Source organism: Alnus glutinosa, chromosome 1 (assembly GCF_958979055.1).
Source record: "Alnus glutinosa chromosome 1, dhAlnGlut1.1, whole genome shotgun sequence".
Taxonomy (NCBI): domain Eukaryota; kingdom Viridiplantae; phylum Streptophyta; class Magnoliopsida; order Fagales; family Betulaceae; genus Alnus; species Alnus glutinosa.
Genome location: NC_084886.1, coordinates 36,586,410 through 36,608,796, shown reverse-complemented (window position 1 = coordinate 36,608,796; position 22,387 = coordinate 36,586,410). Strand labels below are relative to the sequence as shown.

Below are 22,387 nucleotides of genomic sequence, written 5' to 3'. Positions count from 1 at the left end.
AGTGTTCATCAAGTGTTCATAAAAAAATGATGTGGTGTTTAAAATCATCATTGGGCATATGATTGATCAAATGATGATTTTGATCAAATGATAATTTTAAAAGCCACCTTATTTTTTGATAGACACTTAATGTACTATTAGAATTACTCGTATCCAACCCTATTTACACCATCATATTGACTGAACCACTTCCTAAAACACATTACATTAAGGGTGTGTTAATGACTGTGTATCAACTTCCACATCTTGCCATGATTCTTTTTGAACTTGCTCCATTGGTTGGGACCCCCCAGGCTGCAACAACATCAACAAATTAACAATAGGTTTGAAAATATGATCTGTAGGACAATAGGTCAATTACAAAGTTAATGAGAGGCTCACCCTTGATTTCCTCCTGTATATCGAAGAGACTCACTTTTCTCTCAGTCTTCTCAGTTCACTTGCAGTCCATGGGATGTCCCCTGGTTGTTGACCAACCGTGTCTGTATTTTCGGTTATCGTAGGGGGTGACACTGTCTTTGAGGGTCCTCCCTACCAGGTAATATAAACAAACACGTCAATGATTCAAATGTTAACATTCTATTGTAAATCAAATTATGGTTATTCCATAAGAAAAAAAGAAACTCACAACAGTTGGCTTCGACTTCCTGACCCTTTGGGATACTTCTTCCTATTGGGATTTTCTGGTTGGCGGCAACTCCTAGCATTGTGGCCCTTTTGACTATAGTTTCCACAGCACATATCATACCCCTTGCGAGTGATAACACTCTTATCTGACTCATTCTCATTAGGTCATCTTTTTCTTTGTTTTCTTGGCCTACCGCGTTGTTTCTTTGGTATAGGTGGCTATATATGATCAACATCACTGTCTACAGGCCACTCACTAGGTCTAGGCATAGGATTAATATCGGAGGCATAGGACTGTCTGTATGTCTCCATTAGGCACCATTTACTGACATATTCCTCAGGGACCTGTTTATTTTGGTATATGGCACATACTGCATGTGGGCGGGGAATGCCATTAAACTGCCACCTCTCACATCCACATTTTCTTTGAGACAGATCTACGACCCTCCAAGCCTTATGGCTGTGGTAAACCTCAAATTGCAATTCATTACTCTAGTGACAAATGTAGTTCTTAGCCTCTGCCTTGTTTCTCTCCAAATTTTTCACAATCTTAGGGCAAATTACGTATGTTGAAGTTGCTGCTCCAGCCCTTTTCTAATTGAACCAATTCATGAGTTGTCGCCTTATAGTCTCCAAGCAAGTTAGAATCGGCTTCTCTCTTGCTTCCAACACCCATGCGTTGAAGCTCTCTGCAATGTTGTTTAACAATATGTCACTGCAGCTGCTGGTTCTGAATGCATGTCGTGACCACATCTTTGGGTCTACTTTCTCAAGGCAAGTGTATGCTCTCTTGTTCATACCTCTAATCACAGAGAGGTAGTACTTGAATTGTATCTCATTAGGTGCCCTAGCTACACCCCACAATGCATCCTTGAACTCTTTTCCCTTAAATCCTTTGCGCTTGAGATTCTCATGCAAATGCTTGACACAATATCTATGCTCTAGACTAGGCATTAGATCCTCCAAAACATCGAGCAGTCCCTGTTTTAGCAAAAAAGACATGTTAAAATAATGTTGGTATTATGTAAATGCTCATGAGACAATTGCATTAAATATTACCTTCTGTCTGTCGGACATAAATGATCACATATGCTCACGCGGATACCCAATGTCATCCAATAGTATTCCCAAAAACCACGTCCATGTGTACCTGTTCTCGGTCTCACATATCGCATATGTGATCGGGTAAATATCATCGTTTACATCCCCGACAATGGCTGTATGCAACTGGCCACCCCATTGTCCCTTCATGAAACATGCATCCACACATATCATTGGCCTACATCCGGCCAAGAAGCCTTACTTACAGGTTGCCAACAAAACATACATTCGTTGGAAGAACACTCCATCCCTCTTAATGTATGTTGAGTTACCCAGATTCTACTATAATAATGCACTGGCATACTCTCTAGTGTGCTTATATGGCTCACCTTCTCTTCCATCCAGGTGTCCGTTTCCATTTTCTTCACATGGTGGCAACTCAACAATGGTACCTCAACATTGTAATCCCTTCTTATCATTTCCTTCAACGCTTTGGCTTTAAAATCTCTTTGGTCCCGAAAAGTGTCCACATATCAATTTGTAGCCCACTTGATTATTGCCCTCTTGTTATAGTAGTGGCTGTCATAGTTATGCTTGGCATCGAAAGTCTTGATCTGGAAATATTTTTTGCAATTTAACCAAGACGCATGTATTTTCCATCCTCATGTTTTCTTGCAGAAGGTGGAGACCTGCTTTTTCTCGTTGTGCAGATACTTATAATCAAAGGGATTCTGCACTGCAAATACTTGTATCGCTTCCTTAAATTCAGTGGGGTTGGCAAACTTCAACCCTACTTTCAACTCCACTTTGTCTTTCAAGTCTCGCTTGGGCTTCCATTCTGGGTATCTCCTCCTAGCTCGTCTAGGTGACCCTTCATTGTCTAAACTTTGAAAGTTGTCATTGTCACAAGACTCCCCATCCGGGGCATTTATGTCATCAACTCCAATATTCGATCGTTTTATCCCACAGTGAAACCATTTGTTTGTATTCTCCTTGGCTTTGCATAGAAAATCATCAGGTTTACTTACAAAGATGTCCTCCTTTTCACCGTTCGTTACTTCAAAATCACTCAACTCAATGTCCTTCTCATCCCCCTCCACCTCATCATAAAACTGTCGTGGTGGCTGCTGGGGTTGCTGATGTGGTGGCTGCACTGCTGGTTGTTGTCCTGGCTACACTGCTTGCTACTGTGAGACATTCTCCTCCTTATAGTGTATATCAACCTCTGAAGGAGACTAAGATAAAAGCAACATTGGCTGGACCACTTCAATTGGAACTGGTTCAACCAGTACTTCTACTTCATGGTCTACAAATACATGCAGCTTCTTTCTGTCACCATTTAATATCCCTCTCAGCATAGTCATGAAATCTGGGTCTTTAGTAAGACCATGTATCTCTTCATTGCTTTCCTCATCGTACTTGTAGTACAACGTAGGAATATCATTGTACGTGTATCCCAAGTAAAGTTCCAGCATATTGGTCAAGTCCCAAAAGCAGAACTGGTTTGCATCCAAACCCTCTATTGTCATAATGTCTCCTCCAACATACGTCATCCTGGGTCCAGTCAATGACCCATGGTGGTAAATTAGGAAATAAAAAATAGGATCAGCCATTTATGCACCATTTTAGTAAACAAAGAGAATAGTCAAACTCACAGCCAGAATATAATGCACACAATGCACAAAGTACAATGTTGATAATGGTTAGCTCTTACTGTGTGTCAATAAGTGTTGATAAGTCTTACTGTGTGTTGATAAAGCTTTTTTTATTATCATTGAAATAACAAATTGAGAAAACCCTACTAAGTTGTGTTGAACCAATACTCAATCAGTAGTAATTTGGTGTTTTTCACTTTAGCAAAAATCTTAGGCTTTTGTGGACAGCAACACATGATGTTTGGACCCAAAACAGAATTGCAATAAACAAAGTCAAAGACATGTGCAATAAACAAAGACAAAGACATGTGCAATAAACAAAGACAAAAGCATGTGCATGTGTACAACCAAAAGGGGCAAACGGAACTGGTTTTTGAACAAAGTTGGGGACTTTTTTCTTTGACCAACAAACGACAAAAACACGTGCTAGGAGGTCCTACCCCAACTGTATATTTTGCCCTACCCCAACTGTATACTTTACCCAACAACAAAATGTGTTTATTTCTCTGAACCCAATACTTTGCCCAACAACCGAAAATCAAACAAAAGCTATATAAAACTTCTTGGGTGAAGTTTGTTTCTCAAAAGCTATATACTTTGTTCAAAATATGGTGGTCTAGAAAATATCTTTGATTTAGGGTTCGATCTTCAGTCGCTGGGTCGAGAGAGTGAGAGAGTGAGAGAGAGAGAGAGAGAGAGAGAGAGAGAGAGTAGGTTTCGGGAAATCAGCTTCCAATAAGCAAGAATGAGTAGTTTAGGACTCCGATGTGCGTCGATCCCGCCGAGTTAAAGTGGGAAATCAGCAAGTTTGTGCGATGCGAAGATTCGGCTGAGTTGGTATGTGAGAGTTTGGGGGAGGGGAGATCGACAATATGTGGAAGTTAGGGCTTCGATTTGAACAATGAGGGTAAAGAAATCGGCAATGAAAGAAAACAATTTCAAAAATTATAAAATTAAATTTCCCCCATATTACATTTCGGTGATGTGGTGTCCAGTGGGTTGACATGACACTTATGTGTCGTCTGATGTGGCGAACAAAACAAGTGTCGTGATCTAAGGAGTGTTAAGTGGCGCTGATGTAGCAAGCCGTTATTTTTGGATGGAGGTACCATATCTGTTTTTTTTTTGAAATCCAAGTATTATTTGCGATACAAATTGAAGCATATGAGGCAAAAAAATAAAAATTTTAAACCACATGTACTAAAAAGGTGTTTATCCCTTGATTTAATCTCAAAACTTAATTATAGGAGAGACATTATAATATTTTTTTAAAACGTTGAATATACTAATTTTTTATTTTTATTTTTATTTTTTTTAAAAAAGGTCCCATACTTGATGAAGAAAATGGAGATCATCGAACACCCTGACCCAAAAAAAAAAAAAAGAACCAGAAAACCCTATTAAACCCCTTGAGAGGTTGAAACGCAGGCCAGTAAGTAATCCATTAAAGCACCTTCTCTCTTTCTCTTTCTCTTTCTCGTGTACGACCCTGGAGCGCCTTCTTGTGCTGTAATTGCCTCCTCCTTCACAACAAAAACAAGAGAAAGAACAACAGCTCCTGTGCTCTAAGCTCTAAAACCGCTTCTACAGGCTGCGGCTATTCTTCTTCTCCAGCTCCGGCTCCGAAGCTAGTACTCAACAGCGCCCTCAAGCGCTCCGAGCCCACCGAATCAAACCCAGAAGGTGCAACCATTCTCTCTTCGAAGAAACCCTTGATTCTTTCGCCTATATGGGTTAATATCTCATCTTCATTTCTGGGTTTTAAAGAAATCGCTAGCTTTGTGTTTTTGAATTACTTTCCTTATTTCAAAAGCGAAAATTGGGTTGAATTCATCTCTATGAAAGTAAGAAAAGTACTTGTTGAAAAGAGGGTTTCGTGATTTTGAAGTTATATGGCTTGCTCTTTTCGTTTTTCGATGTGTTTGATTTCACTTCTATAATCTATTTGGCTGCTGAGAAAGGGAAAGGAAAAGATGAGTGTTTTGGGGTTTTTTTTTTTTAGAAGTAAAAATTCATTAAAAAGCGCAGAGGGGCGCAACCCTAGTACACAGGAAGTATACAAAGGAGCCCCTAATTAGAGGACCGAAACGAACAAGAAAGTAAAAAATAGCGTACGGCATACTACTCACGCTATACGCCGACACCCTAAGATATAACATATTAAGCACATTTCTACAAAGAGTCCCAACCTAAACCTCTACATCCTCAAAAAGCCTAGAATTTCTCTCACGCCACAAGCCTCACAAAACATAAAAAGGAACCTGCTTCAAAATACGGTGAACAGGACCACGACCCAGCAAAGTTCCCCAAGCACTTAATAAATCCAAGACACTACTAGGCATAACCCACTCCACCCCAAACAAACTATAAAAGAAACTCCAAACAACCCGAGCCACGTCACAATGGAGAAGAAGGTGATCAACGGATTCCCCATGCTTTTTACACATAACACACCACTCAACCACCACAATGCCACGCCTTCGAAGGTTGTCATGATTTAAAATCTTTCCTAAAGCTGCTGTCCATACAAAGAACGCAACCCGCTTCGAAGCTTTAACACGCCATATACCCTTCCAAGGAAAAGAAACCGCCTCGTGACAAGCTAAAGCTTTATAGTAGGTCTTCACTTCAAAATTCCTCCTCTTGGAAAGAATCCACTCCACCCTATCAACCTCCCCATGCCGAACCCGAGTAGAGTATAATTGTTCAAAGAAGGACATCACCATCTCCAACTCCCAATCCTGAGCATTGCGCGTAACGAGAACATTCCAATGGGCCACACCTCCTACCATAGACAAATTATCCACCACCCAAGCGTCAGAAGAACGCGCAATAGGGTTTTAATTTTCTGTTATATTTGGTTTAATGTAATGAACAGGAAAATAAAAGAAAAAAGAACAAAAATAGAATTTGAGTTTTTGCAGTAGCTGAATGGGAGTGTGAGACTTTCAGAGAATTTGAGTTTGTCTATGCTTTATTTGATTTTGTGGGGCTATAGGTTAGCGGATACTTTGTTTTGATGTCAGTTCCCAATAAGTACTCAGTTTTCATTGAATTTGAGGAACCTTGACCGTTCCTGATAAAAAGGAAAGGAAAAAAAGAAGAAGAAGTGTTTTAGGGTCTTAATTTTCTGTTATATTTGGTTTTATGTAATGAATAGTAAAAAAAAAAAAAATAGAAAAAAATTGAAGATTGAGTATGTTGATCCTATTTCTTGTGTGGCTTTTGCAGTAGATTAATGGGAGTGTGAGACTGTCAGAGAGTTTTAGTTTGTATAATTGTTATTTGATTTTGTGGGGTTATAGTTTAAGGGATACTTTGTTTTGATGTCATGCTGCTCGCAGTAAGTACTCAATTTTCATTGAATTTGAGGAACTTTGACCATTGGTGAGAAAGGGAAAGGAAAAAACGATTGTTTTGGGGTTTTAATTTTCTGTTATATTTAGTTGTATGTAATGAACATGAAAAGATAAAAAAGAAAAAGAATAGAAAAAAAAAAATTGAGGACCGTATTTGTTGATCCAATTTCTTGTGTAGCTTTGCAGTAGTTGGTGTGAGACTGTCAGAGAATTTGTATCTGTCTTAGTGTTACTTGATTTTGTGGGTTATAGTTTAGCAGATACTTTGTTTTGATGTTATGCTGTTTGCAGTAAGTACTCAATTTTCAATAAATTTGAGGAACTTTGACCGTTGCTGAGAAAGGGAAAGGAAAAAAATGAGCGTTTTGGGGTTTTAATTTGCTATTATATTTGGTTTTATATAATGAACAGGGAAAGAAAAAAAGAAAAGAAAAAAAAATAGAAAAAAAAATTGAAGACTGTAAATGTTGATCCTATTTCTGGCATTAAAATGTATACTTTGTTTTGATGCCATGCCGTTCGCAGTAAGTACTTAATTTTCATTGAATAACTTTTACTGTGTAAAATATGTCTCTTATAAAATATAACTGTTGGGAAAGATGAATGTTTGGAAATATGATTGTTGGAAAGAAAATAATAAAAGAAGAACGAAAATTAATATTTTAAGAAAGGAGAGAAAATAATAAAGAATTTTTTTGAGTGTGTATTGGAAAACTAAGAAGCTAAAGTAGAGATTGCTGCTTTTTGAATAGTTTAAATAGAGAGAACATTGCTGGAGAATCGGAGATGTTCTGACTCTCTGCTTTCTCTCTAAACCCAAAAAATTTCTCCAAACTGACTTTGCTTTTGATTGCCCAGATAAAAAAAGGAACCAATAAAGGAAAGTCTAGAGTCTGATTTCCATAGTAGCAAGAGTTGCTTGAAACTGCGTAAATGGAGATTGATTCGGATATCCACAATCAGAATATCAAGTCATCGGGTGAAGAAGCCGCATCGATGCAAACAGACTCAAAGGACTCGTCGAACATTCAAGTAGTACGTCAAACTGGCAGCTTTTTATTTTTTGAAAAAAAATAAAAGTTACTAGTTCTTTTTGTGTTTTGTTTATCTCGGTTTGGTTGCTGAGAAACGGGGGGAAAAGTATTGGAACATTGTTCAAGTTTTAGTTTTTAATGAGCTAAACAGCTGTTTGGTATATACGAGGTTAGGGTCTCTTGGCTCATGTCCCAAATTGTGAAAACATCTATGATACAGTATCTGAAAGTTTTCATTTTGGGGGTTCCTCACTAGTTCTCTGAACTTGTTCCAACTTACCCATTTCAGATTTGAGCTTAATTTTGTTGTTTTGGATTTTGTGCACGTCACCAATTTTTTCTTTTCTTTTCTTTTCTTTTCTTTTTGGTTCTACATCAAAGGGAAATAGCAAAGAAAAAGAGGAGCTTAATGAGTCAATGGATAAGCTGCATATTGAGGGATCATCATCGGGGCAGGCAGGGACTTCGTCACCCAACTTCCGGAGAAAACCAGTTATTATTATTGTTGTAGGAATGGCAGGTAATATATAGTAGAATCTTATTGGCATTGTTTGAAAGTTTATTAGTTATATTTCGTCAAGTTCGTGTGTTGAGGCTTTTGAAAACTATTTGATTATGTTAGTGTTTGGAGATAATGATTGAAGTATGTGTTTTGATTTTGCTTAGGGAGCGGAAAAACGACGTTTCTTCATCGACTGGTCTGCCACACGCTGGCTTCGAACCTTCGGGGTTATGTAATGAACCTTGACCCTGCTGTGATGACCCTCCCATTTGGTGCCAACATTGATATAAGGGACACTGTGAAGTACAAGGAAGTGATGAAGCAATTCAATCTTGGACCTAATGGTGGAATTTTGACGTCGCTTAACTTGTTTGCTACAAGGTTTGATGAGGTATAGCTTACCCTCGAAGTATCTGCTTTAAAGTATGTATATTATTCTGCCAGGAGGTTGTTATTGCTTTGCTCGTCCAGCTTCACCTCTGCTGTTGATGAGGCCATGGCTCTGCGATTTATAGAATGAGTGGTCTTGCACCCATTTTTCAGTGTCCCCTCTGGACCATCACAATTATTAACATTCTAAAGAATTCTTTCGCACCCATTTTTCAGTTTAAGCATATTGATTATACATTTGGTGCGGTACCTATGAATATGCTTTCATATGTATAGAGATTTATGATTGTTTGATGTTTCTGCTTTCATTAACCGTAGGCCAGCGATGTTCATTTATAGCAAATAAGAGTTAGTCCTTTAATAGGACTTTACAAGATAGAAGCTTATCAAAGATAAGCTTAGTAAGACTAGAGGTAGAAACCTATACAACTGGCTATCAAGATAGTTTAGATAAACTGTACAATGACTATCAAGATAGTTTAGATAAACTAGAACTCATATTCAAATCTAGATAGATTAATCTTTATCAGATGATAAAGATTTATCTAGTCTAATAATATGCAAGGCACTTCTCAGCCGTGGATACTTTGTAGTGGTGGGATGCGCTTATTTATCAATTCGTTTTATGCTCTCACTTCATATATTTTTCCTCTTATTTATTTTTCTCAATTTTCACCAAGTATTTGTATATTGTATAGTAATCTTTATAATACCCAATATCAGGTTATTTCTGTGATTGAGAAGCGAGCAGATACGCTTGATTATGTTCTTGTGGATACTCCTGGTCAGATTGAAATATTCACGTGGTCTGCTTCTGGTGCTATCATTACAGAAGCTTTTGCTTCAACCTTCCCTACCGTTATCACTTACGTAGTTGATACACCTCGTGCGTCAAGTCCAGTTACGTTCATGAGCAATATGCTATATGCTTGTAGTATACTTTACAAGACACGGTTGCCTCTTGTGCTGGCATTCAACAAGACTGATGTGGCTCAACATCAATTTGCCTTGGAGGTATGAATTTGATTAACATTTTATGTGAATAAGTTATATTGAAGTTAGATGATTTAAATCTTGATGCATAATTTTTTACATGTCCAACATTGCTGAATCCTTAGAACTAAACCCCAAAACTCGAACTTTTATAGAGTAAAAATTTAATTGAGTACAAAAGTAAAAGAAATATCAATATGTTTAGATTTAAAGGATAAAAAAAATTTAAATCTCATTCAGTTATCCAGTCTTTTTGGTGTGTTTGGGAACTAAATTTGGGTAAACTCATTAGTAATCAGGTTAGTTATCGTGGGTTTAAGTTTGAATTACTCAAAGCTAGGCATTTTCTATCATGAGAGACTCTGGTAGTGGTTGTGAGGGGAAGATGTAATGTGTTTCAAGTTCGTCAGACTTGCGATATTTTTAAAATGTGATTACCATCTTAATTCATTCTGGCATCAAGGATATGTTGAAATTCTAGTTCAGCTGGTTAGTCGTTTACTACTGAGTACCTTTGCTCATTTCTCTTCAAAGCCAAACGGGAAAAAAGAGAGAAAAAATTAAATATCCTCTCCTGTTCACTTCTAATATTTTCTGGAAATGCAAATCTTATACCTTTCCTTTTACTTCTTTTAAACCAATATTTCTTTTACACCAACATTTTTGATATGACAGCCTAAATCTGAGTCTGGGGAGGTGTTTCTCACCCTTTTTACCTGGGAGTCCAAATATTTCTTCATTTCCTTAGTTGTCTGTTTAACTTACATATATAACATGAGAATATCCTTGTCTGATGATGATGTGCATGCAGTGGATGGAAGATTTTGAGGCATTTCAGGCAGCTGTAAGTTCAGATCAGTCTTACACATCGACTTTAACTCAGAGCCTTTCCCTTGTGTTGGATGAATTCTACAAGAATTTACGGTCTGTTGGAGTCTCTGCTGTTTCTGGTGCTGGAATGGAGGACTTCTTCAGGGCCATTGAAGCAAGTTCTGAGGAATACATGGAAACCTATAAGTATTGCTTGAACTTGATAAATGTTCTCCTTGCCTTTTCTTTTTCCTCTGCTACAGTTATATTGATTGGGAACACTATTGCTACCTTAATGATTAAACAATCAAATTTTTTTATTTATATGCTGCTTGTTCTTGTTTGTGTAGGGCCGAACTTGACAAGAGACGGGCAGAGAAGCTACAGTTGGAGGAAGAGCGCAGGAAGGAAAACCTTGTTAAATTAAGGAAGGATAGGAAGGATGCGGAGAAAGCTGATGTCTTGAGCACTGGTCTGAAGGACAAAGGAGTCATGAGTAAAACCATGATGGATGGGGAAGGTGGAGAAATAGTAGAGGAAGAGGAAGATGATGATGACGACGACGACAATGGGAGATTTTCTGAAGACGAAGATTTTGATGATGAGGATGAAGATGAAGAAGTTGCCAGATTCTCCTTTTAGTATATACCACCTATGCTGGCCCCATTTTCTTGGAACACAATTTTGTATAGGACCTTCACTAGTAACTAAACCCACTGATGTACTGTGGATGTCTTTGTAATTGTGCCTTTGCCACTGCCCTTAATCATTTAACCCTTTTAAGTTTTAACAGTTGTGAGTGCGGGGACTTTGATCATTCTTCCTCTGTTTTTTATTTTTTTTTTACCTATTTTCTTAGTTTTTTTTCTGGAATATGTTACAGTGTCTTATTAAAGGATGATTGTTTCCCATAAATTACACGACTTTTGAATTATGCTCCCCATACTTTATTTTATTTTAATTTATTTGGTCTGAGTCCATCAAACTATTCGTTTGCCGCACAGGATTAGCAAAGAAGCTCTCTCTGACAAAAGAGAGCTTATTTTCTCCCTTTCTGGTGCTTGATTTTCTCATCAATATTAGCAGGGTGCACCTGGGGTGCACGGATTAATTAATAAAATGAATGTAATTTTTTTTTTTTTAAAAAAAAAGGCAAATCCCAAAGAAAGACAAAAGTTTAATCATATTATTCATTTATATGATATGGAATGATGTGTTAACAGTAATTAATGTTTGAAACACCAAACCATAATTGAGATATGATTTTTTGTCACTTCAAGATACAACTCTTTACTACCTTACTCATATGGCAAGGTGGTCTCTTACCTAGATTTAGGGTTTTTTTTTTCTAAAAAAAATAGTAAAAGTAAAAGTTGCCATGTAGACAAAAATGATAAAAAATTGTGTAATGAAATTGCAATGTATCATATTTCTAATTTGATGCCCTACCAATTCGTTGTGTTCAATTCTAATTTAGTAGATGTCAGCAAAAGACAGTTTATTCAGTCATTTATATGTGCACTGACAATAAAACCATAATAAGAAATTCCCTTATTAGCTGGCTATGGTCTGTTTGAGTGTTAAATTTTTTGAATAAGAATAATGGTGTTGTTTGGCAAGAACATGAACGGAATAGAATAGTGCCTCCTACTGTTCATTTTTTTTTTTTTTTTTTTCACTTTTTTATATTTTCTAATAACAATCAACATAAAAAAAATTCCCACTTTTTTCATTTTTTATATCACATCAATAATTTTTTATTACCATTCAAATAACAAATTCACCACGATATAAAACTTTTTCACTTTTCTATATAAATTATTTTTACTTTATATCACATCATCACTTTTACTAATTTCAAAATTAACAACCCACTACTTTGTTCTGTACATGTCTTTGCCAAACAAGACCAATATTCTGAATTTGTTTACGGATTTCGAGACGATAGAAATGTGTTTGGATGTTGAATAGAATTCAGATTCTTTATAAATTTGTGTTTGGGTGTTGAATTTTTTATATTGGAAAAAAGAGTTTTTTAATAGGAGAAAGTGGTTATAAATGATTAGATTGTATGAAAAGTTGTGTATAATTATTGGTGTTAAATTTTATTTTAATGGTAAGAAATAATTGGATTGTATGAAGAATTATGTATAATGATTAGTGTTTGAATAAAGGAATTTGAAAATTAGAATATTTAAATCCGAGTTTTTATTCGGGTATACCGCAAGTTGGATGTGGGTTTCTAGGTTTTTTAATAAAATCCGGTTAGAATATTGAATAATATTCGATCCAAACAAGCATCAGTTCCTCCTGTATTAAGCTACCATGTGCTAATATCACATTCATCCACAAACACACAAAAGTTGACGTGGCATGATTTTTCTTATAACATTTTATGGATGAAGATGAGTTTTATATAGCATTTCGGATAAAAATAATTTTTTCACTCTTCTCTGTAGAGCGGAGGGGTGAATTTACCGTTAGATTTGTAAGACTCATATGTAAGTCCTATATATTTAATGATGAATTTTATAAATGACGAGAATAATTTGTCATATGGCTCGGTTAAAGTTCTGAAAATAATTATTGTATTTAATTAGATAAATCAGATTAGTATTGTGTTAATAAAACCTTAATCATTTTAAAAAAAAAAATATAAGTATTATAATTTATCCACAAAATCCAAAATTTACTACCGAATGATTATGTCAAAGAGTTGAGCTTTATCCGGAAGCTAAGCCTGTAATCAAGATTGACTGTAACCAAAAAAACAAAAATTGACCGTAACCGCAACAAAATAAATGAAAAATGATATTTTTACATTTATTGAATATTTAATTTTTATATTCGAAATTTATGAGACACATTAGATCTTGTAAGTTGTACAAATTCAATAATAAATTTAAAATTTGATTATATGAAAATGTACAACAAAAACATAGAATATGTAAATTGTTAAAATTGTACAAGAGTGACGTAATCAAATAGATTCGATAATTAATTTGACAAAAAGTTGAACAAGAGTCGTAAACGTATCGTACCTCCTATCGGACTCTTTTTATTTTTTTGTTAATTTGTTCATCACCGACTCACGGGAAAGCTTTTTATCTTATCCGAATCTTTGGCTGTTGTTAATGTTAATCGAATCCAATCAAAAAGGTAATCATTAATAACATTTTTGCATCACAAAAGAAGTCCAATAAAACAAAAATCCACAATTTAAAAAAAACAAAAGAAGAACAATTTCTTTATATAAAGGTGATCGAGTAGTAGTCTATTGAGTACTGGCTCTGATTTCAGAGTTTGCTGAGAATTCAACGGTTCCGATCGAATGGCGAAGTACGAAGACCTCCCAATCCCGGTGTTCTCATCGCTGGAGCCTGTGTACGGCGAGGGGTCACAGCTCGAAGAAGCCCAGCTTCGGTTCCAGAATTTGAAGTCCAAGTTTCTCGAGGTTTTCGGTCACCCTCCTCACGTATTTGCTCGCTCTCCAGGTTCTCTCTCTCTCTCTCTCTCTCTCTCTCTCTCTCACTCTCTCTCTCTCTCTCTCTCTCTGTGATTGGTTGCTGAGAAAGTCTTAGGAATACGGAAATGGATTTTGGAAAACTCTTAATAGAAATTACTATCTCTCGCGCTAATGATCTGTTCGGTTGCTCCGAACCGAATAGGGAGATAAGTCCAACTTTTTTTCTTCTTATTTTTATTTTTATCTTAGAATGTTAGAAAATGAATCTAACCCCCCCTCTCTCTATCTGTGAACATATGTATGTATATGAATGTGAATCTGTACATATTTACGTACAGATATACTCTAAAATGTTTGTATATATGTATGTATCAGAGTATCAGTATGTATTTTGTGTATATATGTACATGGATGTATACCGGGACAGATGCATACTCTGTTCCATTAATTCGACGTGGACTTGTTGATCTGGGGGAAGTGTGATAATAAACATTATGATTTGTGCTGCCTTTTGTATTTGGGAGATTGTTGATGATAGAATTGAGAATTGAACAGTTGGTGGTTGATATTGATTGCATGCAGGGAGAGTCAACTTGATTGGAGAGCACATTGACTATGAAGGTTACTCAGTGCTGCCGATGGCGATACGTCAAGACACTATAGTGGCGATCCGAAAGCAAGATAAGGGAGAGGCCGAAAAGGTTCTAAGAATTGCTAATGTTAATGATAAGTACACCACGTGTACATATCCTGCTGATCCTGACCAGGTCAGTAATGGTTATAAAATTTTGTAACTTTGATTTGTGGATGTAGCTAAAATTGCCTTACCTCGTGTGTGCATTATATCTTTGCCATTTTGGGTTGGATAATTTCACATTGGAATGGTTGATGTTACTGTTTCTGTTATTCATTGCATCTGCTGTGAATCACCGCCTGATGATTCTGGGTTTAGATTGATGATAAAAAATTGTTGTACAATTGGAAGTTCATATCCCATACTTACAACACGGTAATGGCACTGGATGTTGTTCTAGAGTTCCTTTTCAATGTTAGATAACTCGTGTACTTTTGAGCCTGATCTTTGCTGTCCACCATGTTCCTGATAGGACTTGCCCATTTCCATAAAACTAAATTTCATATCAGAATTTTTGACATTGTTTATTGTGCAGGAAGTTGACTTGAAGAATCACAAATGGGGCCATTATTTTATTTGTGGGTGAGAAATGAAAAACCTTACTTCTTGATATTTTTCTCTCTGTAATTGCTTTATAAGTTCATGATACACTTATGGAATTTAATTATTAACTTTTGATTTTATGAAGCCTCTTTAAAAGTGCATAATTAATTGCAAAGTTGAAGTGATGTTGTGGTGCAATTTTTCCTCAAATGAATACTGCTACACAATCTATTGCATATTTTGAATTTTGACCATATTTAATTACCCTACTTGACCCATTAATTGGCCAGAAGTCCAAATGTTTACAACTTATTCGAATGAATTTTGTGTGATGAGCAGAAAGAGATTTTGTTTGCTTTATAGAAGGCAGTTCAACTTTAATGTAGTTTCTAAAATTCATATTCTATGTATGTTTGGACTGTAATTTTTTTTTTTTTCACTACTCCAATGTCTTTGATGCCTACTTCTCTTTGCATTAAATTTTTCATGAATAATGTATGAATTATCAATTAGCAACTACTTAACTGCATTCTCAGAAGAAGTGGTGGTTTATTTTCTTCAGGTACAAAGGTTATTATGAATATGCTAGATCAAAAGGAGTGGATGTCGGTTTACCAGTTGGACTCGATATTCTTGTTGATGGAACAGTTCCTACAGGTGCATTTCCATCATTCATGTAGAATTGCATTGGCTATTATATTCAATTTAGGTCGATTGGCTCACTATTTCTATTGTTTGCACTATGACAATGATGTAATTGTTTACTTGCATACTGAAGTCAACTCTGGGTCACATTTTTTTTTTTTTTGGTTTTCATTATAGGATCTGGACTATCAAGCTCTGCGGCATTTGTTTGCTCTTCCACAATTGCTATAATGGCTGCTTTTGATGTGAACTTTCCGAAGGTACATTATAAACATTACTTTACAGATTGTACAAAATTAGATTTCTTTGTTGCCTTTAGGGGGGCATTTAAGTTCAAAATCACTTATTAAACAGGCCCATGCTGGACTTGTATACATCTGTGTTTGGAATCTCTTCCTAAAGTTTTTGTTACACATAAAGTAACCTATTTTTTGGGGAAAACTTTTATTATGGTTAAAGGGTCCTCTCTCTGCCCCTCTTATACCTTTGGAACAGATTGAATATAAACAAATACTGTTATTACTTGTGGTATTGAAATTTTTTTATGTCTTTGAGCATTCACATCTTTAATGGCATTTACATAGGCTAGTTTTTGTTAGTCATATAAGTCATTAACTGAATTTGGCAATGGAACATTGTCTAACTTTTTGAATTCATTTTCCCGGGAGCTTATAAGTGTGTCTTGTATTCAGTTCTTGTTCTCTTTTTGGGTACCCTGTTAACCAAGTGTTGATCAATTCCAACTTTAATGCACTTACAGGTTCTCAAACATTTTACCTTGAGTTGAGGTTGACTTTGTTGAAGAGAAGAAAGCTTATAACTAATTTCAAATGCTATATTACTCGTGCTCAATTCAGCAAATAAAATTCCTTTTAAATGATTATTGGTTTGATTAATATGGTACTGGTAAACAGTTTACTCCTATTTTCCGTTTGTTTGTTTATAGTTTAAAGTGCTAACATATGTTTCTTGCTGAACAGAAAGACATTGCCCAACTTACATGTGAATGTGAACGACACATTGGAACACAATCCGGTGGAATGGATCAGGTCATACATTTTTGCTTTGTATGATTAACTCCGTTCTAATTTTTCTAAAATATAATATGTAATGACCCAAAGAAAAGCGGTAGCCATATCTGCGCTATCACCCCAAAATGACTGGTCAATTTTGGAGTTTCTCTAGAATCATTTATAAAGCCTAGTTTTACTTAGTAAGTAAGCAATGTGGGATTTAGTACCCATAAGTCTTTATAAACTGTCAACTCTATGTGGGCTACTTATCTTCCCAATATGGAACCAGGGTGTTACATCATATTTCTGATTATTAGTTAATTTTTGTGTTTGTCAAAGGGCAACCTACTCTTGTTTATGGTTTAATTTCCCAAACCTAATAGTCTTTATTCACATGACAGGCAATCTCTGTTATGGCCAAATCTGGATTTGCAGAGTTGATTGATTTCAACCCTATTCGTGCTACTGATGTGCAACTTCCTGCTGGTGGGACTTTTATAATTGCGCATTCTCTGGCAGAATCTCAGAAAGCAGTCACTGCTGCTACAAATTACAATAACAGAGTTGTTGAATGTCGGCTGGCTGCTGTAAGTTTCAGCATTTCTTAAAAATTGAGCATGAAGTGTTCCTAAGTCTGCCTTGTTGCCCATTATATTTGACTTATGTTTTTCTGCTTTGGGTTTCATTTCATGATTTTTGAGACACTTGCCAATTACTTTTCAACTAAGTTGGAAGGGGATTGGCAGCTGAAGGAAAATTTTGAGGCTTGTGGTTCAAATATTTTTTCCTAAAGCAAGAGCGAAAGTTTGAGTTGGTTTATGATCTGAAAACCTTAGACAACACCTTAATCACTTGAGAGGATCCCATGCTTTTAATGGAAGTAACTGAACTCTTTCTCTCTCTCTCTCTCTCTCTCTCTCTCATTGCAAGCACAACTTCTTTACCTTCACCTTTTTAGATATCTTTGTATGCACCATGCCATCTATCAAAAAAAGAAAAATGACAATGTGGCACTGTGAAATTCTTCAGATTGTGCTTGCTGTAAAGCTCGGAATGAAACCACAAAAGGCAATATCAAATGTGAAAACTCTCTCTGACTTTGAAGGGTTGTGTGTATCATTTGCCAGTAGTCGTGGCTCTTCTGATCCTGTTCTCGCTGTCAAGGTATTTCTTTAACTTCTACCACCATTGAAAATATGCTATAACAAACAGATTTGAGGGTGATATATGTTTGCTAGGGCTTCTGGGCATACTAGGTTCAAACACACACACACACACACACACACATACACACACGTACGTACGTACGTACGTGTATATGTTTAAACTCTTTTGTCTTTCTTTAGGAATTTCTGAAAGAAGAACCATATACAGCTGAGGAGATTGAGATAATCACAGAGGAAAAACTACCATCAATTTTTGGGGATTCTCCAACTTCTTTGGATGTGTTGAAAGCTGCCAATCACTTTAAGTTACATCAGGTACTTTCTCATTCTTATTTTCCCTATTGTTTTGTTGTTTTCAATATCACTGCAACTGGTTTAAAATGGTGGCCTTTGAACCTGCTGAATGCCTAAATTTAATGAGGTGTGTTTTTGGTTAGCCACTTGGTGAGGTTACTCATTATTTTTCCAAATGGGTTTTCGTAAATATTATCTTAATAATTTATAAGTCAAATTTGAAAATCTTACTGCATTTTCATTTTTAGATTTGGTTCATTTTGCAATTTCTCCTGAAATATCACAAAAGAAAAATTGAGACGAGTAAATCATGGATGATTTTCTTCAGTTGGAAATATATTTTCTCTTCTCTCTCTCTCTCTCTCTCTCTCTCCCCCCGTGCCTCTTTAGTAGCATTTCATGTGGTCTAATCATCACTAAGTGATTCTTTTGTTCAGTTGTGGTTCAACGTGATATTTATTTATGACAAACTTACTTTTCAGCGAGCCTTTCATGTGTATTCTGAGGCCAAACGAGTACATGCCTTTAAGGATACTGTGGCATCGGATTTAAGGTGAGTCATATCTATTGATACTAGCTTCTTCTTTTTTTGGCACCTTGACATGGTCCTGTATATTTACTTTTTTATTTTGTGAGATGAATAAGAGCTGAGTGTCAATCAGATGGTGCCTTTTAGATTTTTTGAAAGTAAACTGTTAAATATTAGAAATAAAAGATTCAAATTAATTGCAAAAATATGGGGAAAAAAAGAAGAATCCACTAGAGAAGATGAGACGCTAAAAATGAAAGTTTTCGTAATGCATATTGAAAGGTATGGATGAAGCCAACCATTAATGACTTGTTCGAACACCCGGAGCGGTGTAATCCCTTATTTTACAATGCATGGTCAATGCTCAGCAAACTCACTACCCTAGACCTGTCTGATTGTGGCTCTCTCTTCCTCTCTCTTTTATTCTTTTTTTTCCCCTCTTAATTAGAGATTCAAAATTTGGAGTTCATATTTCTCATTAGGTGCATTCTGTTGCTAACCTATTATTTTATGCACATGAATGCTGCTGCTACTTTTTTGGGGCTCTATGTAACCAATGGCAAAAAAATTATGCTTGGGCGCATGACTCTGCCTGTGTCATCTCTTACTGTTCTAACTCTTTCTTGAGATTGGTTGAAGCCCAGAAAAGGAAGGGCAGTGGTAAGTTGACGTCCACCATGAAGCTTAGCCAACGTATTGGATGCATGTGTTGCAATTGGGTAATTCTGCTATGCATTTGGACCCTTATGAACTAGGTTGGGGCTTGGGAACTATAATTTAGTTGTTTATTAAAGGTCTCACTCTGATAGAACTTTGTGATGTGTTTTATTCCCAAGGTAATTATGGCTGATTTTATTTTTCATTAGTATCTTCTTTTTGAGAAAAATATATTAAATAAATCTGTGTTGTAAAACCTGTTCATGTTATCATCAAAGTTCAATTTTCTTAAAAACTAAGTCTTAACTAATTGTTCTTGCAGTGAGGAGGACAAGCTGAAGAAGCTTGGTGGCCTTATGAATGAGAGCCATTACAGCTGTAGTGTTTTATATGAGTGCAGGTACAAATGTTCAAGTCCAGTGTCCAGAATGTCCATTCACGCACTTACACTAGTTTCTCATCATTAGTGAAAAACCTTATGAAAGAATATGATTGTCTCATATAAAAAAGCAGCTTGTATGGACTTCACTACATGCTTTATATGTTAATAATCAGGGGCGTAAAAATTATAAAAATACCCTTTTTGGGGGGAAATAAATAATTTTTGGGGATCACCTTATAAAAATATAGATTTTTAAGGGAATTTCAAAAAATTTGGACCTGGGTCCGCCCCTGTTAATAATGGTTTCCTTTATAAATTTTGCACACGTGTTGTTCTTTGGAAATGGAGCATTTTACAATAGGCTTTTCATGGCACTGGACCCTCTATACTTAAGAAGAGAGAGAGAGAGAGAGAGAGAGAGAGAGAGAGAGAGAGAGAGATTTTTTACTATTACTGTTGTTGTTGTTATTATTACTGCTATTCATCAAAAAAAATTATTATTATTACTACTGCTGCTGAATACTCTGCAATAATTAGTTTAAGAAATATGCCCTGCCTTTTTCACAGTATACTATCATATTTACTCTGTCTTATCATTCTTGTTGTAACTAGCTGTCCGGAGTTGGAAGAACTTGTAAAGATATGTGGGGAGCACGGTGCCCTCGGGGCAAGGCTTACCGGAGCTGGATGGGGTGGTTGTGCAGTCGCTTTGGTGAAAGAGAGCATTGTCCCACAGTTTATCCTCAATTTGAAGGTTAGTCTTTCTTGTGCCCTCAAATGGAAATTATTTCTCCATACATTGTTGACACTCAGTACAACTTTGGTTCCGTATGGTTTATCAGGAAGGCTTCTACCAATCAAGGATTGAGAAAGGGATCATTAACAAGAATGATCTTGGCCTCTACGTTTTTGCTTCCAAGCCGTCAAGTGGTGCTGCTATTTTCAGGTTTTAGTATGCATCATTTGTCCACCCTCTTGCTTTTCTTGGGTAGAAAACAGCAATTTCTGTTATTTATGTGAAGACGAAACCAATTGAAGATATTTCCTCCCTCTTCTTTCGGTATTGGTCCACTAATAAACTAAATAAGTTGCATGCATGCATGTGTATTCATGGGCGGTAGGGCCATCACGTTTGGGTGCTTGTCCCATCGTAGATACTCTCATCTTGATGGGCCATGATGGATTCTGAATATCAAATCCCACGTGGGTTTGCACTGTAATAATGCTTGTTGGGGTCGGGCCCAAGTATATCAGTTTGAGCAGCCCGATCTCTCGCACCCCAATTGACAAAAATTTCTTACAAATTAGGCCGTAGAAAATTCTTTTAATTTAGTCTTTAAAAGTGTTATGGGTATCTTAGCATGTGTGAATTACATATTTTTTTAACATTAATAATAATAATAATAATAAAATGTATTGTTCACATGTTTCAAGGGACGTGATATTTTTAGAAATTCTTTAAAAGTGTTATGGGTATCTTAGCATGTGTAAATTACATATTTTTTTAACATTAGTAATAATAATAATAAAAAATTAAAAAAAAATGTATTGTTCACATGTTTCAAGGGACGTAATATTTTTAGAAGTTGAGTCGTAGGGTTGTAGGAAATTTATATTCCTCTCAAAATTATGATCTTAGAAAAGGGAAATGGAGAAATTTTGAACAAGAAAAGGCACTAGTTCATCTATAGGCTTTTCATATTTAACAAAAAATTCTAACAGATAGGAGACATTACAAAAATATAAAAGCTATGTTAAATTGAGAGAAATTGATCTTTGGGAGTCATTGCAGTGGGGGATTGTCACCCCTACTATAGGGATGTAAGTGAGGTTTTCCTTCTCACTTCTTCTTCTTCTTCTTCTTCTTCTTCTTCTTCTTCTTTTTTTTTTTTTCAGAGCAAAAAAAAAGCACTTCTTAAGTTTTTTACCAAACCAACATTTTTTGTCTGAAAGAGTTTTAAATGGTGAAAGTAATTTTTTATTTTTTTTTTAAGTTTCTTAAAGCAATTTTAATATTGCCTTATATATATATATAAGTTAGTTGAAAGAGCAATTTCGTTGGATAAATATTGAATAAAATTATAATATTTATTATCTCTCTCCCATCCACACATTCATGCACCGTCGAAGGGAAAATACATCGCTATTTGGATTCTAGAAGGTCAGTTGTGAAGAACATGGTTGGCTAAAGCCCCCAAACCACGTTAAATTTTGATAGTGACGTCTTCAATTTTATTTTATTTTTCTCTCTCTCTCTTTTTTTTTTTTTAAAGAACTTGATAGACTATAGGTTGATCTTGATCTTACCAATCAAGATACCCTCAACGTAGATATTTTCTCCTTTCGTCCAATAAAAAAGAAACAAAATTATTAATGCTATTTTTTAACTCTTGTTTACATTTTTGTACTTTTTTTTTTTTTTTTTTTAATTTGGATAATTGGGGAGTTTACCTATTTTTTGGTTTTTCCACTTTTTCTTCTTTTTGAATGAGTGGTAAGATCCTCCCATATAATCATTTTCTTTATTTAATTTAACAAAAAAAAAAAAAAAAAACTGAATTTCATATCGAAATTGGTGGGTCCAAATGAACACCCACCTGTTGAACATAAAAAAAACAAGTCCACTATCCTCATAACATCCCAAACA

At 35.7% G+C, this 22,387-nt stretch overlaps 2 protein-coding genes across 4 annotated transcripts; both read left to right on the top strand.

Annotated features, from left to right (window-relative positions):
- The first annotated feature begins 4,684 nt into the window (after positions 1 to 4,684).
- On the top strand, positions 4,685 to 11,352 carry LOC133879720 (GPN-loop GTPase QQT2-like). Of its 2 annotated transcripts, none has more exons than XM_062318443.1 (7): positions 4,685 to 5,006; positions 7,541 to 7,714; positions 8,098 to 8,236; positions 8,383 to 8,609; positions 9,332 to 9,622; positions 10,413 to 10,618; positions 10,762 to 11,352. In XM_062318443.1, the coding sequence occupies exons 2-7, from the start codon at positions 7,616 to 7,618 to the stop codon at positions 11,051 to 11,053; spliced, it is 1,254 nt and encodes a 417-aa protein (XP_062174427.1). In that variant the 5' UTR covers positions 4,685 to 5,006; positions 7,541 to 7,615; the 3' UTR covers positions 11,054 to 11,352. The 2 variants fall into 2 exon arrangements, with proteins under 2 accessions (XP_062174427.1, XP_062174418.1); XM_062318434.1 differs by having other exon boundaries at positions 7,541 to 7,717.
- Positions 11,353 to 13,432: 2,080 nt separating this feature from the next.
- LOC133879710 (galactokinase) lies at positions 13,433 to 20,837 on the top strand. Of its 2 annotated transcripts, XM_062318422.1 has the most exons (14): positions 13,433 to 13,570; positions 13,712 to 13,905; positions 14,460 to 14,644; positions 15,047 to 15,093; positions 15,617 to 15,711; positions 15,877 to 15,959; positions 16,680 to 16,748; positions 17,114 to 17,299; positions 17,742 to 17,876; positions 18,059 to 18,193; positions 18,655 to 18,725; positions 19,681 to 19,758; positions 20,353 to 20,494; positions 20,583 to 20,837. In XM_062318422.1, exons 2-14 carry the CDS (start codon positions 13,743 to 13,745, stop codon positions 20,691 to 20,693), a joined length of 1,500 nt encoding a protein of 499 aa, XP_062174406.1. In that variant the 5' UTR covers positions 13,433 to 13,570; positions 13,712 to 13,742; the 3' UTR covers positions 20,694 to 20,837. The 2 variants fall into 2 exon arrangements, with proteins under 2 accessions (XP_062174406.1, XP_062174398.1); XM_062318414.1 differs by lacking the exon at positions 13,433 to 13,570 and having other exon boundaries at positions 13,597 to 13,905.
- Positions 20,838 to 22,387: the final 1,550 nt, after the last annotated feature.